At 33.4% G+C, this 20,744-nt stretch overlaps 1 protein-coding gene across 1 annotated transcript in view; it reads right to left on the reverse strand.

Annotated features, from left to right (window-relative positions):
* Positions 1-2,935: 2,935 nt before the first annotated feature.
* Positions 2,936-20,744, reverse strand: part of Tyr (tyrosinase) — a 96,807-nt gene continuing 78,998 nt past the window's right edge. The window contains exon 5 of the mRNA XM_076843894.2: positions 2,936-3,162. Within this exon, the coding sequence (XP_076700009.2) occupies positions 2,936-3,162 (227 nt within the window). The remainder of the gene's footprint in view (positions 3,163-20,744) is intronic.

Here is a 20,744-nt window from a genome sequence, read left to right on the forward strand (position 1 = left end):
ACTATTGCCATAAATGAAAGCTCATACAAACAAGGGAAAAGCTATTTAAGAACTTCCACCATCAATGCCAGTTGTCAGGCTGCTGGAGACACTGGTTGAAATGATTTGTACCCATCACATTTAGTTTTCCAATGGAGAATTATATATTTGACTTGTTGGAAAGGTTGGATACTAAATATGCTTTTAAAACAAAACCCCAGGAAGAGGGAAAAAAAATAGAGTGGCAGCTGCTTATTTCTCTGTAACAAAATGTGACTTATAATGTAGCAATAAAAAAAAAATCAGTGCAGAAAATGAAGCAATTTATAAAAACTACACTAAAAAACCAAAATCATAGATTATAATGTTCACTAGAATTTAATGAAACTGTCAGATACCTTGGAATATCGGCCAGGTAATTTTGGTATCTCATTGAATAAACTATGGAATCAAAATGGTGGTGGTTTATCATAGATGTTGGTGTTGCACAAATAGATACCTTGAACCTCTAGAGATACAGAACAATATCCTACGTTGAGGTGCAGTGGCAATGGAGGGAATTGCTTTGTGATAAAGGAAAAAATTAGCTTATACAGATTCCTGTCAGTAACAATGAAAATTTATTGGGTAAAATTTTATTTAAAATGCTTTGCAGAAATGATTTTTAAAATTTAATCCTGGACTAAAATTTTGCCTTTAAATTAAACATAGATAATAAATCCACACAAAACTATTTTGCAGTGTCCAAATGACTTTGGCCTCCCTTAAGCCAAACTTATCCTTTTTCAGAAACTTCTACAGACCATCATATAACTTTCTTTCCGCAATCCTATTTTCTCTTTGATTTAATAGTCCCAATTCTCAACCAAATTGACTCCAGTCCTAAGATGCCATTTCAAAAGCTAAGTTTTAAATCTTTTTTCAGCACCAAACTGATAAGATAGTCCCTAGCATTAGATTTCTCCTACAGACCTCAACTGTGTCAATGAGTGTGCTGCTGCCTATTCCTTGATTGATTTTTCTCCACTAAATATCAGAATATGACAACGAATGAGAGTTAGAGAATGACTACTGTTCTATCAGTGAGTTCTATAACAAATAGTATTTTATGAGGTAAGTTCCAAAATAATTGTAAATTTCTATTTATTTCAGATTTAAAATAGCCAAAATCACCTCACCAATATGTGCACTAGTATGATAGATATTATAACTTAAACTAGGAGTAATAAAATGTAATAATTTAAAAATTATATGGTCTTAACTTTAGGTCAATTTTATATAGATAACGATATTTCCAAGAGTTCTGAAGGCCTGGCCTTTTCATTTTCAAATGCATTCATAAACTATCAAAATGCTGTGCTTCAGACCTTGTATAGATTTATACTTGTATGAATCCAACCTTGTGTGAATACTGATACTGTGGTTGAAAATTACCACAAAGGCCATAAAGATGAGACCCTTTCAGATATGGAGAGGTCAGGTGTCAGACCCAGTAATGTTTCTGGGAGCCTGGATGAGGTTAATTCTTTTTAAAATATGACATCAAGGGATAGATAGAGCAAGAGGTGATCAGAGATGAGGCTGGACATGTAATGTAAGTAGTCATACTGAGGTACACATTTGAAAATTCTAGACAGACAAGCCCAAAAGTGGCCCCAAAGCACTGAAGAGACCAAGGGCACCAGGGGAGGAAAAATGACATGAGTTTGTTAGGAAGAGTGGGGAGCATTCTGGTGACACCTGAAATGCTGTGGCAGAGTATCAGGGACTTTTGATACAACAGTTTGACCTTGTTTTTGAGTAGAGCCCTGAGCCAATTTCAATAACTGTTACTCTAGACATACTTAAATTTTCTCCATAGATTTCAGGTTGAATTAGCCTCCCAACCCTACATGTGAAGATTTCCAGGAGCAGCTCAGCTACATTTTTTTTTTCCTCCAAGGATGTCCATTTTGGTTTTGGAAAACCATGGGTATTGAATAGTTTTTCCTTTTAATGAGCCAAAATGAGACCCCCATAACTGCCACCCATTGATCCTATTCTTTTAAGGTTCATATAACTATAAAACAAATGTAATATTAATTGAGATATTTTTAATAATTCAGCAGGGATCAAAACTTAAATCCTGGGATTTTTTTGGACCTCCTAATTTAAAATGTTAATAACCAAGGAAAATGGAATTTTTTTTTTTTTTTTTTGCTAGAAGTGCAGCCAGACAATAGACAGATAACTATTCTGAGTTTTCAAATGTTTTGTAGCATTTTCAATTTTCTCTAATAAAATAAAACTATTTTTAGAAGATAAAATAGCTGTTAGTATGCTTATTATTATCAATTCAAGACTTTTAATAGAGACAGGCACTTAGCCACATTTGTTCTAATGGCTGAGCCTTTGTTCTCAGTGACCTTCAAAAGTACATACAGTCAGGCTGTGACAGGAAAGAGCTAGCTGAAGGTTGTTTACTGTTTGAAGTCTACACATATTTTTGGAACGGGAATGTAAAATATAGGGAAATACCATGCTGCCTGTGGGAATAAAAACATATTTCTCAAATTCAAATGAGTCAATTAGTGTAAATTTGTTACAATTTTATTAAATTCAAAGAAAGAAGACAAAAAAGAAGCACATCTTTAAATAATCAGGAGGCAAAAGTCAAAATTGTTGCAATTTTTTTAATAAGAGTAGTTTTATTCAGATACAAAGAACAGTTACTTATTACCAAATTTTCTTTCCTTGAAGATACAGACTTGGGGAAAACTATAAAAAGGGCTGAGTGAAAACAGCAAGACAAGCACAGTTGTGTTCTACCTGGGTGTGGGGAACACGCTTTGTGTTAGATTACAGCTCCAAGAATGGTCTTCACAGACAAATGTCAGGGTTTTCTGTATCCCAGGGAACCTGTGCCACACTCAGAGTGAGGTCAGACCTGTAGGTCTCATTGTGCTGCCCAAGCCTTTTATAAGTGGCTCTGATACAACAAGCTGTGGTAATCCTCCTTTTCCATGAGAAGTGGCTGCCTTTCCTCCGGAAGCTGCTTTCTCTTGGGACGGCACAAAAAGCAGGTGAGCCCTGCTAGCATGGCAGTAAGGACAGCTCCTACCAGAGCTGCTCCAAGGAGCCACGGCCAGATCTGCCTCGCTTGTTCCAAATAGGGCGCAATGTAGTTTTGAAAAAAGCCTGGATCTGAAATAGAAACACATCTTAATGTATAATGTATTTGTTATTGCTATCATTATCATCATCATTATCCTTAGATAATACTTTGGAGTCAGACGCTTGGATTTGAGTACCAGCTCTGTTACTAATTAGCTGGAAGAATTTAGAAAAGCTTCACCTAATACTCCTAAACCTCAATTTCTTCAACAGCAAAAAAGGAAAATAAAACTCTCTTATTTAAAGTTTTGGGTAATCTGTAAAATCTTCAGTGCCTTCTACAGACTGTGTATTCAGTGTTAGTTATTATTTTTTCAGCTTTCTGCTAATCTTACAAGAATTCTGATAATCAATGAAACACTATTGTATCATTAACCATTTAATAATCCATTAAGTTAGTAAATTAAAATTATTTTACAAACATTGATTGTACTGCTGGCAAATGCTCATTAATCTCAGAACACTCCCAAGAATTCTAGGACATTTGTATAATCTCAGTATACATAGAGATCACAGTTTTAAATCTTAAAACAACATATTGTAATCAAATGTATTTTTCAATGATTCCGAGCAAGACAAATCCTCTACTAGTCTGATCATTTGTACTGCTTCAAACCCACATAAGGAAAGGTCACAGGGGAGGGACAAAAGCCCTAGTACTATTGCTCAAAAAAGCTTCCTATATCTAAAATTATGTACTTTAATAATCTAAAACATAAACTTCAGAAATAACGTACCCCCTGGGATCCCTTCCAGTTTTCTTGAATTGTTTCATAAAGTCAAAGTCTAGCTCCTCAACTGCAATGAGTTTCTTAAAAACGTTTTTATATTTAGTTTAACAAGCCTTAAGTATCTAAAATGCTATGGGATTAGCATTTCCTCTATTATTATACCTACTACAATCTATTCCAATTACTATGTATATCTCTATTTTCTCTATTAAACCAACTCCTTGGGGACCAATAGCAGGCTTTAACTACTGATGTAATCCTGATATCTGGTATGATGCATGAAAGACTAAAAACCTTACTGAATAATTGACTGTGATAGACCCAGATGAGAACTTGAGGGATGTCCCATGATGGAAGCTGGGGAATGAGAAGAGATGAGCTACAGAAAGAGTATTGTCCAAGGAAAAAATTATAAATTACCTATGGTTTATCATGTTAGGATGTTATATTTATAGTTGTTTTAAAATAATTTGGTACTAATGATGATATATATCTACAAAGCCAAAAGATGAAGTTTTAACTCTTAAGTGAAAAGTAACCTAAGAAAGGAAATAATTATAGCATATTATTTGGTTAAACTCTGAACAATATTTAAGTAGTAAATATAATGATAATCCTACATACGGATTTGAACCAAAATAATGACAGTACTGTACTAGGATATGGAGGAAATAAAAGGGGGTTTGGAGCTCTACGTCCTGCCTGCTGTGTCCTCATACCCAACAGAAACAGCAGATGTAGCACAGCATCCTCCAAACACACAGGCTCAAGCCCCTGGGTTGAAGAAAGAACCAACTGGCAAGAAATCCTTAGCAACCAGAAAAGGAGTTACTCTGCTTTAGAGTCTTTAGGAGGATCCACAGCTGTGAGTTAGCAGGTAACCCAATTCTCATTCAAATGCATGGACCCAGAGAAGGCAATTTTTGATTATAACCCCAAGCCACCAGCATGGAAACTCATGAACACACAATGGCATATACACCACAAAAGAGCTTTAAGAAGAGCACCCCACAAACACCAGTCACCAAGTCTGCTCAGATACATGCCTACTGACCTGTTACCTGGGCACCCCAGAGAGGGCAACAGCATTACCTGCTTCTGCCTCAGATCCTTTCTACCCATGGCTTTCTTCTTTTTAACCTTGGTTCTATCTTTTCTTTACTCTTTATTTTTTTCCTTTTTTTCTCTTCTCCCTGTTTCATTTATTCCCTGTATAATATAATTTTGCTGTCTTTAATGATTATTTTATAAACCTATTTGAGAACATTACAATTTTATGCCCAGATTAGAAGAACTATAGAGAACATTTTCAACGATTTTCCCCCACTAAGATTTATTAACCAATAGAGAAAAATGGTAGGTCATATTTAGATGTAAGTCAATTAGAATTTCAACTAATTTCTCAGCCCAGACCTTAAAAAGACAGAAAGACTTGAGATAACATATACCAAACCCTTAAAAAAACAAACAAACAAAAAAAACACTCAGGTGTCAATCAAGGCTACTGGGTCCAGCAAACTATTCCTTAAAATTGAATGTAAGAAAAAAAACCTTCCATGAGAAATTGAAGAATTCATGACACCAATCTAGCATGATAAAATACTCAGTTAAGTAAATATGCAGAAGAAATGAAAACTAAATATCAGAAACTAAGCATGTCAGCAGACACCTGTAATTCAAGGAGTTCAGGAGGCTGAGGCAGGAGGATTGCAAGTTCAAGGCCAGCATTAGCATCATATGAGACCCTTAGCAACTTACCAAGATCCTGGATCAAATATCTACCTATCTATCTATCTCTCTCTCTCTCTCTCTCTCTCTCTCTCTCTCTCTATCTATATATATATATATATATATATATATATATATATATATATATATATAAAATAAAAAAAGACTGGAATGTAGCTCAGTGGTAAAGTACCCCTGAGTTCAATCACTAGTAATAAATAAATAAAAAAGTAAATATCAGAGTCAGCATACGAATGGATCTCGCCAGAAGAACAGTTAGTTAAAGGAGAACCAAGTTTGAATTAAGCATAAGAATTAAACCAAAATAGCAGGAAATAAAAATTATCTCTCTCCATTAACAGTAAAAAGACACTGCTTGGCAGAGAGGGTTAAAAACAAGATCCAACTATTTGTTGTTTACAAGAAAGAGAGATTTGTTTTACATGTAACAATATTCACAGACTGAAGGTGAAAGTTGGGAGAATGATAGACCATGCAAATTGAGAGTTAAAGCAAGCAAGGGTACCTACCCTCACATAAGACAAAGTAGAAGTTAAGCCAAAGTTAACCAGAAGATATGAAGAAAGTCACTTCTTACTGGTTAAGCAAATCATCCAACAACAAAATGATATGCAATATTTATGTCTCTAATCCCCTAACACTAAAGTACCTGCACATGTAAAACAAATCCAGTTCCTCATAAAGGATGAAATAGACCCCAAAACAATAATACTGGGTGATTTTAACATACCTTTCTTGCTATTCAATAGGTCATTCAGGTAAAATAAGGACTCTACAGAACTAAAATTATTAATCAAATAGACCTAAAAGATATCTAGCTAATATTTTATCCATCAACAACCAAGTTCACTTTCTTCTCAGTGAGACATGAACTTTCTCTAAAATTGATAATATTTTAGGATACAAAGCAAGTATTGGCAAATACAAAAAGGTAGAGATAATTCCTTGCATTCTATCATGTCATAATGGAATGAAATCAGTGAGTTAAAAAATAAAATAATTTTAATATCTGAAGATTAAATAATGTATTTACATGGGGAATGGGTCAGAAAAAAAATCAGTGGATAAATTTAAAAAACTAGAAACAAATGAGAGTAGAAATACAGCATATCAAAATCTCTGGGACAATCTGAAGGCAGCTGAAAAAGGAATGTTTATAAAGAACAACAACAACACCCCCAAACCAGAAAGATCCCAAATAAGTAATATAATGTTACTCCTCAAAGCCCTAGAAAAAGAAGAACAAATCAGTAGGAGGCAGGAAATAAATCAAAGCCAAAATTAATGAAATTGAAAGTTAAAAAACAATACAAAGTATCAATGCAACAAAGAGTTTGTTCTTGGAAAAAAGAAAGGAGATTAATAAACCCTTACCCAAACTAATCAAAAGAGAGAGAGAGAGAGAAAGAGAGAGAGAGAGAGAGAGAGAGAGAGAGAGAGAAACCCAAATCAACAAAATGAGAGATGATAAATTAGAATTGTCCTGACAAACACTTTTGAAATCTGGGTTCATTAGAAACTATTTTGAAAATGTATACTCTAATAAACTAGAAAATCTATATGATATTGGCAAATTTCTAGGCACATATGACCTATCCAAATTGAACCATGAGGACACAGAAAAATAAAACAGACAAATATCAAGCAATGAGATTGAAAAAGCAATTTAAAGACTTCCAACAAAGAAAAGCTCAGAACTAGATGTATTCTCAGTTAAGTTCTATCAGGCCTAAAAAGAAGAACTAATGTGAACTCTCCTCAAATTATTTCATGAAATAGAAGTGGAGGGAACACTGCCAAACTTATTCAATGAAGCCAGTACCACCCAATACCATAAAAAGACAAAGATACATCAAGGAAAGAAAACTTCATGCCAAAATACATGATAAACATAGATGCAAAACTCCTTGATAAAATATTGGAAAATTGTCAAAAACACATCAAGAAGATCAAGTGGGTTTCATCCCAAGGATGTAAGAATGGTTCAACTTATACAAATCAGTAAATGTAATTCACTACTTAAATGGAATTAAGTACAAGGATCATAAAATCATCTCAATACATACAGAAAAGCTTTCAATAAAATCTAGCATCCATTCATATTTTTTAAAAGGGATAGAAGGAACTTACTTAGTATTATACAGGCTGCATATAAAAACCCCAAAGCCAACATCATACAGAATAGAGAAAAACTGAAAGCATTTCCTTTAAAATAAGGAAGAAGAAAAGGATGTCTACTCTTACCACTCCTATATAATACAGTTCTCAAAACTGTAGCCAGGGTAATTAGGCAAGGAAAAGAAATTAGAGGGATACAAATAGAAAAAGAAGAAGTTAAACTAGTATTGTTTATGAGAAGACCCTCAAATCTCTATCAGAAGACTTCTACAGCTGAAAAACAAATTCAACAAAATAGCAGGTACTTTCCTATACTGCAATAATGCTTCTGCTGAGAAAGAAATCAGAAAAACTGTGTCATTTACAATACATTAATGGGAATGAATCCAACAACAACAACAACAAAAATGAAAGGCCTATACAAACAAAAACTACAGAAAACTGAAAAAAATAAATTAAAGAAGACCTTAGAAGATAGAAGTACCACTCATGTTCTTTGATAGGAAATATTAATATTGTTAAAGTGGTCATATTACCAAAAGCACCATAGAGATTCAGTGCAATCCCTATCAAAATATCAATGACATTTTACACAACACTAGAAAAAAACCACAGTCCACCAAGTCATTTGGAAGGATATAAAAGACTAAGAATATTCAAAGCTGTTCTGAGTAAGAAGAGTGATGCTGGAAGCATCACAATATCTTATCTCAAATTACACTACAGTTATAAAAACAAAAACAGCATGGTATTTGCATCAAAGCAGATATAAAGATCAAAGGAACAGGATAGAAGACAGAGACAAATCCACAGAGATATGTCCATATGATATTAAAAGAAAAAAGTGCCAAAGCATATGTTGGAGAAAAGACAGCATTTTGAACAAATGGTACTGGAAAATGGGATATTTATATGTAGTAGAATGAAACTAGATTCCCTATCTCCCACCCTGTGCAAAAGACAGTTCAAAGGTGACCAAAGACATAGGAATTAGTCTAGAAATTCTGCAACTGCTAGAAGATAATATAGGTGCAACACTTCAACATAGTGGAGTTAGTTGCCTGTGCCAATAAAAGTTGAAAAAATTAACCCAAAAATCAATAAGTGTGATGACATCAAATTAATAGCTTCTGTAGAGCAAAGAACACAATTAAGAGTATGAAGAGAGAGCCTACAGAATGAGAGAAGATCTTTGCCAGTTACTCCTCTGATAGGTAATTACCATCCACAAAATATGAAAAACTCAAAAAACAAAACAAAATAACAACAAAACCCCAATGTTATGGTTTGGAGGTGAGATGTTCCCCAAAAGCTTATGTGTGAGACAATGCAAGAAGTTTTGGAGGAGAAATTATTGGGTTATGATAGCCTTCACCCAAACAATGAATTAATCCCTGATGGGATTAACTGAGTGGTAATTGGAGGCAGGTTGGATGTGGCTTTGAAGTATATATTTAGAGAGTGGATTCTCTCTCTCTCTCTCTCTGCTTCCTGATCACCATGTGAGCCACTTCCCTCTGCCACACTTTTCCACTGTAATGTTCAGCCTCACCTTGAGACCTTAAGCATGGACCTGACTGTCTATGGATTGAGACCCCTGAAACCATAAGCCTCCAAATAAACTTTTCTTGCTCTACCATTGTTCTGGTTAGATCTTTTAGTCAGAGCAGCAAAAAAGCTGACCAAAATACCCAAATAATTCATCCAATAAACAGGTAAAAGGACTAAACAGATATTTCTCAAAAAACAAGAAAAGCAAATAGCTAAGAATTATATGAAAAAATGTTCAACTTCCCCACCAATAAGGGAAAGGCAAATCAAAACCTCATTGAAATTTCATCTACTCCACTTAAAATGGCATAGGCTTATGTGTGAATTTTGTATAGCCATATTAACTGTAACCATAATTCACTAATGAAACCACACAAAAAATTAAAAAGTAGTTTATAAGTGAGCTAAAATAGGCCTGGGATTGTGGCTCAGTGGTACAGCACTTGCTTCACATGTGTGAAGCACTGGTTTGCTCCTCAGCACTACATAAAAATAAATAAATTAAATAAAGTTATTGTGTCCATCTACAACTAAATTTTTTTTTAAAAAAATAGAGCTATTCATCAATCAATGAGCAAATATACTGTCTTCTCAGCAGCACATGGCTTCTTCTCTAAAATAGACCATATCTTACATCACAAAGCAACTCTTAGTAAATGCAAAAAAGCAGAGATAATACTCTGCCTTCTACAAGACCACAATGAAATGAAATCAGAAATCAATGATAAAATAAAAAATAGAAGCTATTGTAACAAATGGAGATTAAGTAATACACAATTGAATGATAAATGGAGAGTAGAAGAAATCAAGGATGAAATAAAAAATTCTTAGCAGTAAATGAGAACACTGACAACACGTATCAAAATCTCTGGGACACTATGAAGGCAGTACTAATAGGAAAGTTTATTGCATTGCGTGTATTCATTAAAAGACTAAAAAATCAAAAATAAATGACTTACAATTATATCTCAAAGCCCTAGGAAAAGAGGAACAAATCAACATCAAAAGCAGTAGAAGACAGGAAATAATTAAAAATCAAAGCTGAAATTAATGAAATTGAAACAAAAGAGATAATTGAAAAATTGACAAAACAAAAAGTTGGTTCTTTGAAAAAATAAATAAAATCGATAAACCTCTGGCCATGCTAACAAAGATAAAAAGAGAGAAAATTCAAATTACTAAAATATAAGATGAAGAAGGAAACATCACAGTAGACACATCTGAAATACAAAAGATAATTAGAAACTATTTTGAAAATGAATACTCTAATAAAAGAGAAAATATCAAAACATTAACAAATTTTCTAGAGACATATAACCTACCCAAACTAAATGAGGAGGTCATACATGATATAAATAAATCAATTTCAAGTAATAAAATAGAAAATGCCATCAAAAGCCTACCAACCAAGAAAAACCCAGGACCAGATGGATTCTCATCCAAGTTCTAAAAGACTTTCAAAGAAGAATTAACACCAATACTCCTCAAAGTATTCTATGAAATAGAAAAGGAGGAAACTCTTCCAAATGCATACTATGAGGCTAATATCATCCTGATACCAAAACCAGACAAAGACCCATAAAGGAAAGAAAACTTCAGACTAATATCTCTGATGAACATATATGCAAAACTTCTCAATAAAATTCTGGCAAATCATATACAAAAACATTAAAAAGATAGTGCACCATGATCAAGTGGGATTCATCCCAGAGATGCAGTGTTGATTCAACATACAGAAATCAATAAATGTAATACATATTATTAATAGACTTAAAAACAAGAATTCTATGATCATCTCAGTAGATTCAGAAAAAGCATTTGACAAAATACAGCACACCATCATGTTTAAAACACTAGAAAAACTAGGGATAGTACGAACATACTTCAACAAAAGCTATATATGCTAAACCCAAAGTCAGCATCATTCTAAATAGAGAAAAAATGAAAGCATTCCCACTAAAAACTGGAGCAGACAAGGATGTCCTCTTTCATCACTTCTATTCAACATCATCCTTGAAACTCTAGCCAGAGCAATTAGACAAAAGAAAGAAATTAAAGCATTCAAATAGGTAAAGAAGAACTCAAACTATCACTATTTACTAATGACATGATTATATATCTAGAAGATCCAAAAAATTCCACCAGAAAACTTCTAGAACTAATAAATGAATGTAGCAAAGTAGCAGTATATAAAATCAACACCCATAAAATCAAATGCATTCTTATACATCAGCAAAGAATCCACTGAAAGAGAAATTAGAAATACTACTGCATTCACAATGGCCTCAAAAAAAAAAAAAACCTGGAAATCAATCTAACAAAAGAGGTGAAAGACCTCTACAATGAAAACTATAGAACACTAAAGAAAGAAATTGAAAAAACCTCAGAAGATGGAAAGATCTCCCATGCTCCTGAATAGGTAGAATTAATGTTGTCAAAATGGCCATACTACCAAAAGCATTCTACAGATTTAATGCAATTCCTATTAAAATCTCAATGATATTCTTCATAGAATTAGAAAGAGCAATAATGAAATTTATTTGTGAAATAAGATACCCAGAATAGCTTAAAGCAATCCTTAGCAAGAAAAGTGAAGCAGTAGGCATCACAATAGTAGACCTTAAACTATTCTACAGAGCTATACTAATAAAAACAGCATGGTATTGGCAACAAAATAGACTTGTAGACCAATGGTACAGAATGGAGGACTCAGAGACAAACCCACATAAATATGGTTATGTTAGACAAGACAAATGGCCAAAAACATTCACTGGAGAAAAGATAGTCTATTCAATAAATGGTGCTGACAAAACTGGAAATCCATTTGTAGTGAAATGAAATTAAACCTCTATCTCTCACTCTGCACAAAAATCAACTCAAAGTAGATCAAAGACTTAAGGCACTAGAACAGAGACCCTGCACCAAATAGAAGAAAAAAAATAGGCCCAAATCTTCACGATGTTGGCCTAGGATCTGACTTCCTTAACAAGACTTCTAAAGTGCAAGAAGTAAAATCAAGAATTAATAAATGAGATGGTTTCAAATTAAAAAGCTCCCTCTCAGCAAAGTAAACGATTAATAAAATGAGGAGAGTGCCTACAGATTGGGAGAAAATCTTTACCAAATCCACCTCCAATAAAGCATTAATCTCTATGATATATAAAGAACTCAAAAAACTTAACACCAAACAAACAAACAATCAATAAATAGGCCAAGAAACTGAACAGATACTTCACAGAAGAAGAAATACAATTGATCAACAAATATATGAAAAAGTGTTCAACATCTGTAGCAATTGGAGAAATGCACATCAAAAACTACTCTAAGATTTTATCTCAATCCTGTCAGAATGGCAATCATCAAGAATACAGGCAACAATAAATGTTGATGAGGATGTGGTGAAAAAGGTATACTCATACATTGCTGATAGGACTGTAAATTGGTGCAACCACTTTGGAAAGCGGTATGGAGATTCCTCAGAAAATTGGGAATGAAATCACCATTTGACCCAGCTATCCCACTCCTTGGTTTATACCCAAAGGACTTAAATCATACTATAGTGATGCAGCCACATCAATGTTTATAGGAGGTTAATTCACAATACCTAGACTATGGAACTAACTTAGGTGTCCCTCAATAGATGAATGGACAAAGAAAATATTTTATATATACTCAATGAAATTCAGAGATACACTTCATGAATTGAGTTAGTAATATTTGCCCATTATTTTGCAATATCAATGTAAATTGTAGAATAAATAGTTAAAATGCTACAGTAATTGATTGAGGAGGGGACTGTGCATAGGAAGTAGGCCATTTTGTTGTAAGATTTGAAGAATTCTTTGGCTTCTGAAATAACGTGGATATATTATTTGCAAAATGAAATTAAGTAAAGTATATGCTTACTTTTTGTACATAAACATGTGGGAAAAGTACAAAAGAGACCAATGAGACTAAAATAAGTACAACACTGTATTAATTTGATCAGTAGTAGGCCTATGGTTGATTTTTATTTTGTGTTTGTTTTCCTTTTAAATTTCCCAAAACCTAAATGATATGTTCTGCTTAGACAATTTGGAAACATATTACTAGAATGTACATTTTCAAAAATAATAGTACCTAAAGTAACTAATAGATGATATGATTATATGTTCAGAACATTTATGATCATGTAAGGTATATTAAAATAAATATGGTACTGCTGGATAAAGACTACATAAATTAAAAGTCCTTGAATATAAAACTTAGACTAAATAAATATAATGGAAAATAGATCTTATTTTTGCTCTCAATTATAAATATAAACACATAGTAGTTTAGAGAGATATTTAAAATTTATGTAAATATAGTTATAGAATTTATTTAGGAAACTGTAAGATTTAAGTAAACGAAGTCTTTACTCAATATCTGCTCAATGAGAGTACACAGTCTATGAAACAGCAAATTCTTTATAGAACATGTTCTATAATGTCTGTAGAAGATATAAAGAATGTACACTGAAGATAGTCAATATCTATTTAGTGATAATGTAAGAAGAGATTGTATCCTGAATTCTTCTTGCAGAGAGTTATAGCTTTATAATTCAGGTCTCAAGTAAAAGTAATACATGTAACTTTTGGACTGTTCCTTTAAAAAGAGAAGATATGTCTTTGCTCTTTTTCCTTTTCCTTTTTCCTTAGCTGGAATGTAGACATAATGTTGATGAGCCATTACAGACCATGGGTAAACTGGTCCAGGGTAAACTCCAGGTCTTGTAGAATTGTAAGAAGTATCTCTGGTCTGTAAAATGATGAAGTTGATGTTCAACATACCAACACTACCATTGAAGCTAATCAATAAACTGAAATATTTAACCCAGGGAATTTGAGCCTTCATCTTAGTATATCTGCTCTCCATCCTTCCTCTGCTGAAGTAGGAACTGTAACATTCTTTCATAACCCCTTGGCTTTGCTTTAGTTAATTAGTATTTGGTAGACTAGGGATTCAAGGACAGCCACTCTGGATAATAACTCAGAATGTACTCTGCTGGAACTGAGAGTCAAGTGAAGAACTGAGGACTGCCACACTTCCCTGAGTAGTGGACAAGATAAAGCCAACACACAAGAGCCAACACAAACTGGGGAAAAAAATACCCAGGATTCAGGGCTCTCAGCTTCTATGTTTCTGTTGTTTTTTGGTATTTATTATATTTCTACCTGTTCCATAACTTTAAGAGCCCTCCCTTATTTGGATTTTATAAAACAATAAATTCTACTTAATTTTGTTCCTATGGAGAGTCTATCATTTGCAGTTCAAAAGTTCTAAATATTTTGAAAAGTTAATTATCTGCCCACTAAAATAAGACATAAGTAACTTAGAGTATTATGGAATTACACATACAGGTAAACTTAATATATAATAAAATTATATCCATTAAATTAGGAAAAAGAAATATTTATGTTATAAGTTATCATGGAAAGAATGGGTATCAACAATAAGATTTAAAGTGAGAGTCTCATCGTTTGTCATAAAGATGGTAATATTCAAAACTATTAAGGCAGGATTGTTCTCTAATCAGGATATAATTGTGCAAATTTGAGCAGTGCAGTTCCAGTACTTTTGGTATTTATAAATAATATTTTATGTCTGTCCTTCTGTTCTTCAGCTTCTCTTATTTTTTCTCTATGCCAATTCATTCTAAGTAGTCTCAGTTTTTACTCACAAAAGGAGTGACTTCAAAACAATCTCTTTATTTCTCAATGCCTTCAAACTAAATTCTGACTTTCGGCTCTTGGCTACCTGCTTTTGAACATCAACAGTGAACATTTTTGTTCTTTCTTTTCTTTTTATTTCCACATTTTTAGTTGGTACATTATAGTTATATATAATAAGGCATTTGTTGTTGCATATTTGTACATGTACACAATATAACAATATGATTTGGCCAATTTTATTCTTTCTTAATGTCATATTTTTCTTTGATTTTTACCTACTTAAAGTTCCATTATTCCTGTCACACATACTCTTTGGAATAATTGTAGAGTCCCGTTTGGTTTCTTTCTCTATTTCAAAAGTGCACTTTAATGCCCATTTTTTCAGTCAACAAAGACCCAAGGGAATTGAAGACCCATTATTCTAACAAATCAGGAGTCTGCAGCTTCAATGATTAAAATAAGCAATGTGTATGCAGCCCTTGGTACAAGGCCTACCACATAGAAAGCAATATGTAGCTGTTATTTTTTTTTCTTGTTATTACAAAACTATTTCAACCATATTTTAGCTGCACCAGCTTCCAACATGTTTTTCTCTCTCCAACCTGCTTCAATTGCTAACTTAGCTCAGATCTCTCTTCTAGATTCTCAGACTTTTCTTCCTGTGACACTTGGCACATTTACCCATGCATTATAATTATTTATATTTATGTCTTACTTTTTAGGCTTGTCACAGGCTTTAGAGAACAAGAATTATGTCTTGCTTCATCTTTCATTCTCCTATCCATTCCTTCATTTATTCAAAATGCAAATATTCAGTGAGACACACTAGATGCCAGGTGGTGATCCAGGCACTTAGGCTGCCAAAGAAATAAGACAGAGCACCTAGACTGAAGAGAATGATCAGTGGAAAAGCAAATTATTTCAGAAATAATGAAGTTCTAAGCAAATTATATTCAAGATAGAGTGGGATCATGGGGCAGAGATCTCCTACATCAACCAAGTCAACTCATCCGAGAAGACTGTCCCTTTGAATAGAAGCAGGAGTTGGAATTGAGTGTGTGGTGCTGATGGCAAAATAGAATAGCAGACAGTAGGTGGGAACATAGCCATGTTGCGCTAATCCACAAATAATAGAGATTCAAATTCCTTTTGTAGAGTGAGACATTGCCGTGATTGTGAACAAGGTCTACTCCTCTTGTTTTTGAAATCAAATTTCCATGTCTTTTGCGATACAGTGGAAGAAGGAAGCTCTTAACAAATGGTACTAAATTGAGGACATAACCTTTCATTGCTGAAGCTTTTTGGTCTCATTTTTTAATCAATTATATATGCAAGAAAATGACCTGCTAACAATTTTTAAAAGCATCACCAAATCTAATTATAAAAGAAAATGTTTGACAAATGCCAGATATTAGCTGCCTTTTTAGAGAAAATACTTACATAATTATAAACATGAAGACCTGAATGATGAATAATGACCCAGAACTCAATTATATCAAGACTTTTAAAGGAGTTTTTTAATAAGCTTAAATTTTAGGAAAGAATAGAGATACATTTTAAAGTCTTTGGAAGTACAACAGAAACAATAATATAGAATGATTCATAAACTAGAAATAAACAATTACTTTTGCTTATTTTAAAGTCAAGTTTTTTGAAAGGAAGAACTGTAAATTCATAGCTGAATGGAAAGCAAATAAAGCATCTGAAATTAATTTTTTTTCTTTTAATTTAATTAAAATAATACCTTTCAGCCTCTAACTTGAGTCTTGGAACTTCTTCCCTCCTCACTGATTCAGTGATTTATTGCCTTTGCAATACAAAGTAACCATTTGGACAGTAGGGGAAAATGACTGAGGTCCATTATAGAAAGACATAGAGGACAATTATAGGAGTTAAAGGGAATAGTCTCCTCCACAGGACAATAGAACATAAGTTTTAGATTTTTCATTTGCCACTTATTATTTTTATAATTCAGATTTCTGATTCCCAAATTGCTTTTCTATAAAATAGATTTAAAATAAGTACTACATAGGCTCTTAAAGATTAGCTGGAGTGCACACAGTAGTACCCCAGGGCTATAATTCCAGCAACTGGGGAGACAGAAGAATAGGATTACCAGCTCAGCAACTTACTGAGACTCTGCCTAAAAATAAAAATTAGAACAAAAGTAAAAAGATGTGGGGGAATATTGTTCAGTGGTAGAACACCCCTGGTTTCCATTATCCAGTGGTGGGAGGGATTAGGATTAGCTGAGATTACAAATTATGTCCTGACATGTCTCATTAGGATCTGAGAACCAGGCATCTCTTTTGAGTGTCAGGGCAATATATGCCCTATACCCTGAGATATATTTATCTTTTCTTTATTCCACTGCCACAATCCAAACTACTGTTCCCTCCCCTGTGGACTTTTATGATAGCATTTTCATCAGTCACTCTTCCCATGCTTTTCCAATGTTATAAAACTTTGAATGTACTGTAACAATAAAACTCTTTTTAAAAACTCAAATTCGACCATGATGTGCTCTAATTCTTCAATGGCTTCTATTATCCTAACATCAAAGCAAAAATCAATAATTAAGATCCTTTTTTGAATGAGTTAATTTTACCTATAATATTGATGTTTTCTGAAATATCACTTCATTGACACCTGAAGATAGGAACCCTTCTAAATAAATAGTCATTTAGGCAATAATTGTTTCATATCTTTTTCTTCCATTATAAGCTGTGTGAAGACTGATACTATATTATCTACCACTGTATACATAGAACATAAGACAATGTCTTGTTCAAAGTAGCAATTCAATAAATGTATATAAAAAATAAAGAAACTTTTAAGGTTACCTTAAAAAAAAAACTGGCATGATAGAATACTTGAAAGATGTTTTTGAATACATCTCTAGACCTGGACATTTAGAGGAATGACATTTTTATGACAAGCTTCACTTATAATTAAGGAGTAAAATCATTCATGGTAATCATCACTTACACTCAAATTGATTCATTGATTTTACTCCACATCACATTTTTTTTTTTTTTTTTTTACTTAGAAGAGAGAGTATTGCAAGGTAATTTTAATCTTGCAGGGCTTGTACCTGAGGTGGAAAGGGAACAGATTCACAGAGAAGCTACACAGGACTGTGTATAAAATGATTTCATATCTGCAGGTTTGATAAGTGGAGAAATAGAAGCAGAATTTAGACAGAGACGGCAGAATGTTCAAAAGGATGAATCCATGAAAAGGTCTGCCATGTTCTGGAAATAGAAATAGGGATGGAATTGTAAAATATTAAATGGTAGTGAAACTTTGAAGAATAATTACAATATATTCCTTTTTTATGTACTGTTTTGGTTGTTTTAGAATGAAAGGAAAACATGTGGCTTAAGGCTGCCATTTTTTTTTTTTTTTTGACTAATAGGAGGCTCCTCCTTTTAGCTCACTATCACCCTTTGGAAAATTCTTTGTTCTCAATAATCTCAAGGTTTTCAAAAAACTCACTGTCAGCTATTTTAGTATCCTTTCTTTTGTTTATCTATGATCTTCACAATCAAGCAAAAATGTTCAATCAAATCCATATCTATTCAAATAATGGTCCAAAAGGGCAGGATAAGACTGATAAAATGTGTAATAACAAATCCCATTAGTATGTACAACTATTTTGCACCAATAAAAACTGTGGGGAAAATATGCTTTTTGCTAATTCTGATAACAGTTTCTGCTATGCCACTGTTATAGTTTTAATATAAAATTACCCCCAAAATTTGATGTGTAAGTGAACAAAAGAAAGTTGAAAGATGAAATGATTGGGTTATGAGAGCTTTAGCCCAAGCAGTGCATTAATCCACTGTGGTTTTAAATGAGAAGTAACTGGAGACAGATAGGTAGTGACTAGAGGAGGTGGGTCACTGAGGGCATGACTTTGGGGTTTATATTTTGTCATTCTTGATTGCCAAGTCCTAAGCTGCTGTCCTCTGCTACACCCTTCTGCCATGATATTTGCCTTATCTTGAACCCATAGCTCCCAAGTCAGCAGTCTATGGCAAATGACCTCTGAAATTGTGAACCCCCAAATACTTTTCCTCCTCTAATTGTTCTTGTCAGGTCTTTTGGTCACAGAGACAAAAAAAAAGCTGACTAAGACAGTCACTTGGTATGTAAATAGCACACAGGAAATTTATTCTTTAATCCCCTGTTTACTCACGGATGAAATGGAAAAAGAATCGTATCTACTCTTTAGAGTAGATGTGAAGACTAAAGGAAATGCGCCACACAGAGTAACTGGAAAAGTTCCCGGCATACAGAAAAGTAGTCAATATCTGTTTGATACTATCAAATGACTCAATTTACCTCCTCAACATCATTTTCTGTGGTTTATACCACTCAAGAGAACTCAGAATTCTAAAAATACACTGTACACTGTACACAGGGTCTAATTCAGCATAATGAAGATTTCCTAGGTACCCATCAATAGATGAATGGATAAAGAAACTGTGGTATATTTTCTTGTTATTCTCTCATCTTAGAATATTCCCTGCCCATTTCTATCTGCTACCTGCCAACTCATCCTTCAAGTATTGCCTTGTAGTTTTGATTAAACTATTCACAAATCATTGCTTTTCTTCTCCCTGCTATTCTAGGATTTTACCTACTAGTCTTATTACCCAATGCTTTATACTTTTTTGCAAAGTTACCTTACTTCCACATTAGATTTGAGGCTTCTTGAGATGTGAAAGGAAGTCAGTCATTTTTGTGTCACTAGAGTTGAGTTGATCATAAGAGCTATAAAGTTGGTAAATTTCATTCATTTGCTCATTTTATTTTCCTTATGTCACATTGTTTCATAAATTATCCATGAATATAATTAAACATTAATGTCTCTTGAATGTCCCTTTCCCACTGGATTTGCTGGCACTCATGTATTGGAGTGGAAGCACAGTATAGTGAGAGGAGGACTTCCTTTACCCCCTGTATTGGTGTTTATATTGGGCACTTAAATTCTCTTAGAATTTAAGTGTCATCACCTCTTTCAAGATAAATAAATACTTCCCTAATAGCAGGTAGATTAGCAATATTCCATTGTGTATATATATCATAGTTCCTTTATCCATTCACTTATGGTGGACATGTAGGTTGGCTCCACAGTTTAGCTATTGTGAATTCAGCTGCTGTAAACATTTGTGTGGCTATGTCTCTGTACTATGCTGTTTTTAAGTCCTTTGGGTATAGACCAAGGAGTGGGATAGCTGGTTCAAATGGTGGTTTCATGCCGAGTTTTCTGAGGAATGTCCACACTGCTTTCCAAAGAGGTTGCACCAATTTGCAGTTTCACCAGCAATGTATGAGTGTACCTTTCCCCCTACATCCTCTCCAACACTTATTGTTGCTTGTATTCTTGATAACTGCCATTCTGGCTGGGTGAGATGAAAACTTTGAGTAGTTTTGATTTGCATTTCTCTAATTACTAAAGATGTTGAACACTTTCTCATATATTTGTTGATTACTAGTATATCTTCTTCTGAGAAGTGTCTGTTAATGGGCTAAGTGTACCTTAGTCCATTTATTGATTGGGTTTTTTTTTGTATTTAGTTTTTTTAGTTCTTTATATATCTTGGAGACTAGTGCTCTATCTGATGTATATGTGGTAAAAATTTGCTCCCATACTATAGGTTCTGTCTGTACCTCAATGATTGTCTTTTTTGCTTTTTTGAGAAGCTTTTTAGTTTGAATTCATCACATTTATTGATTCTTGATTTTATTTCTTGTGCTTTAG

This window comes from Callospermophilus lateralis, chromosome 2, assembly GCF_048772815.1.
Source record: "Callospermophilus lateralis isolate mCalLat2 chromosome 2, mCalLat2.hap1, whole genome shotgun sequence".
Classification (NCBI taxonomy): Eukaryota; Metazoa; Chordata; class Mammalia; order Rodentia; family Sciuridae; genus Callospermophilus; species Callospermophilus lateralis.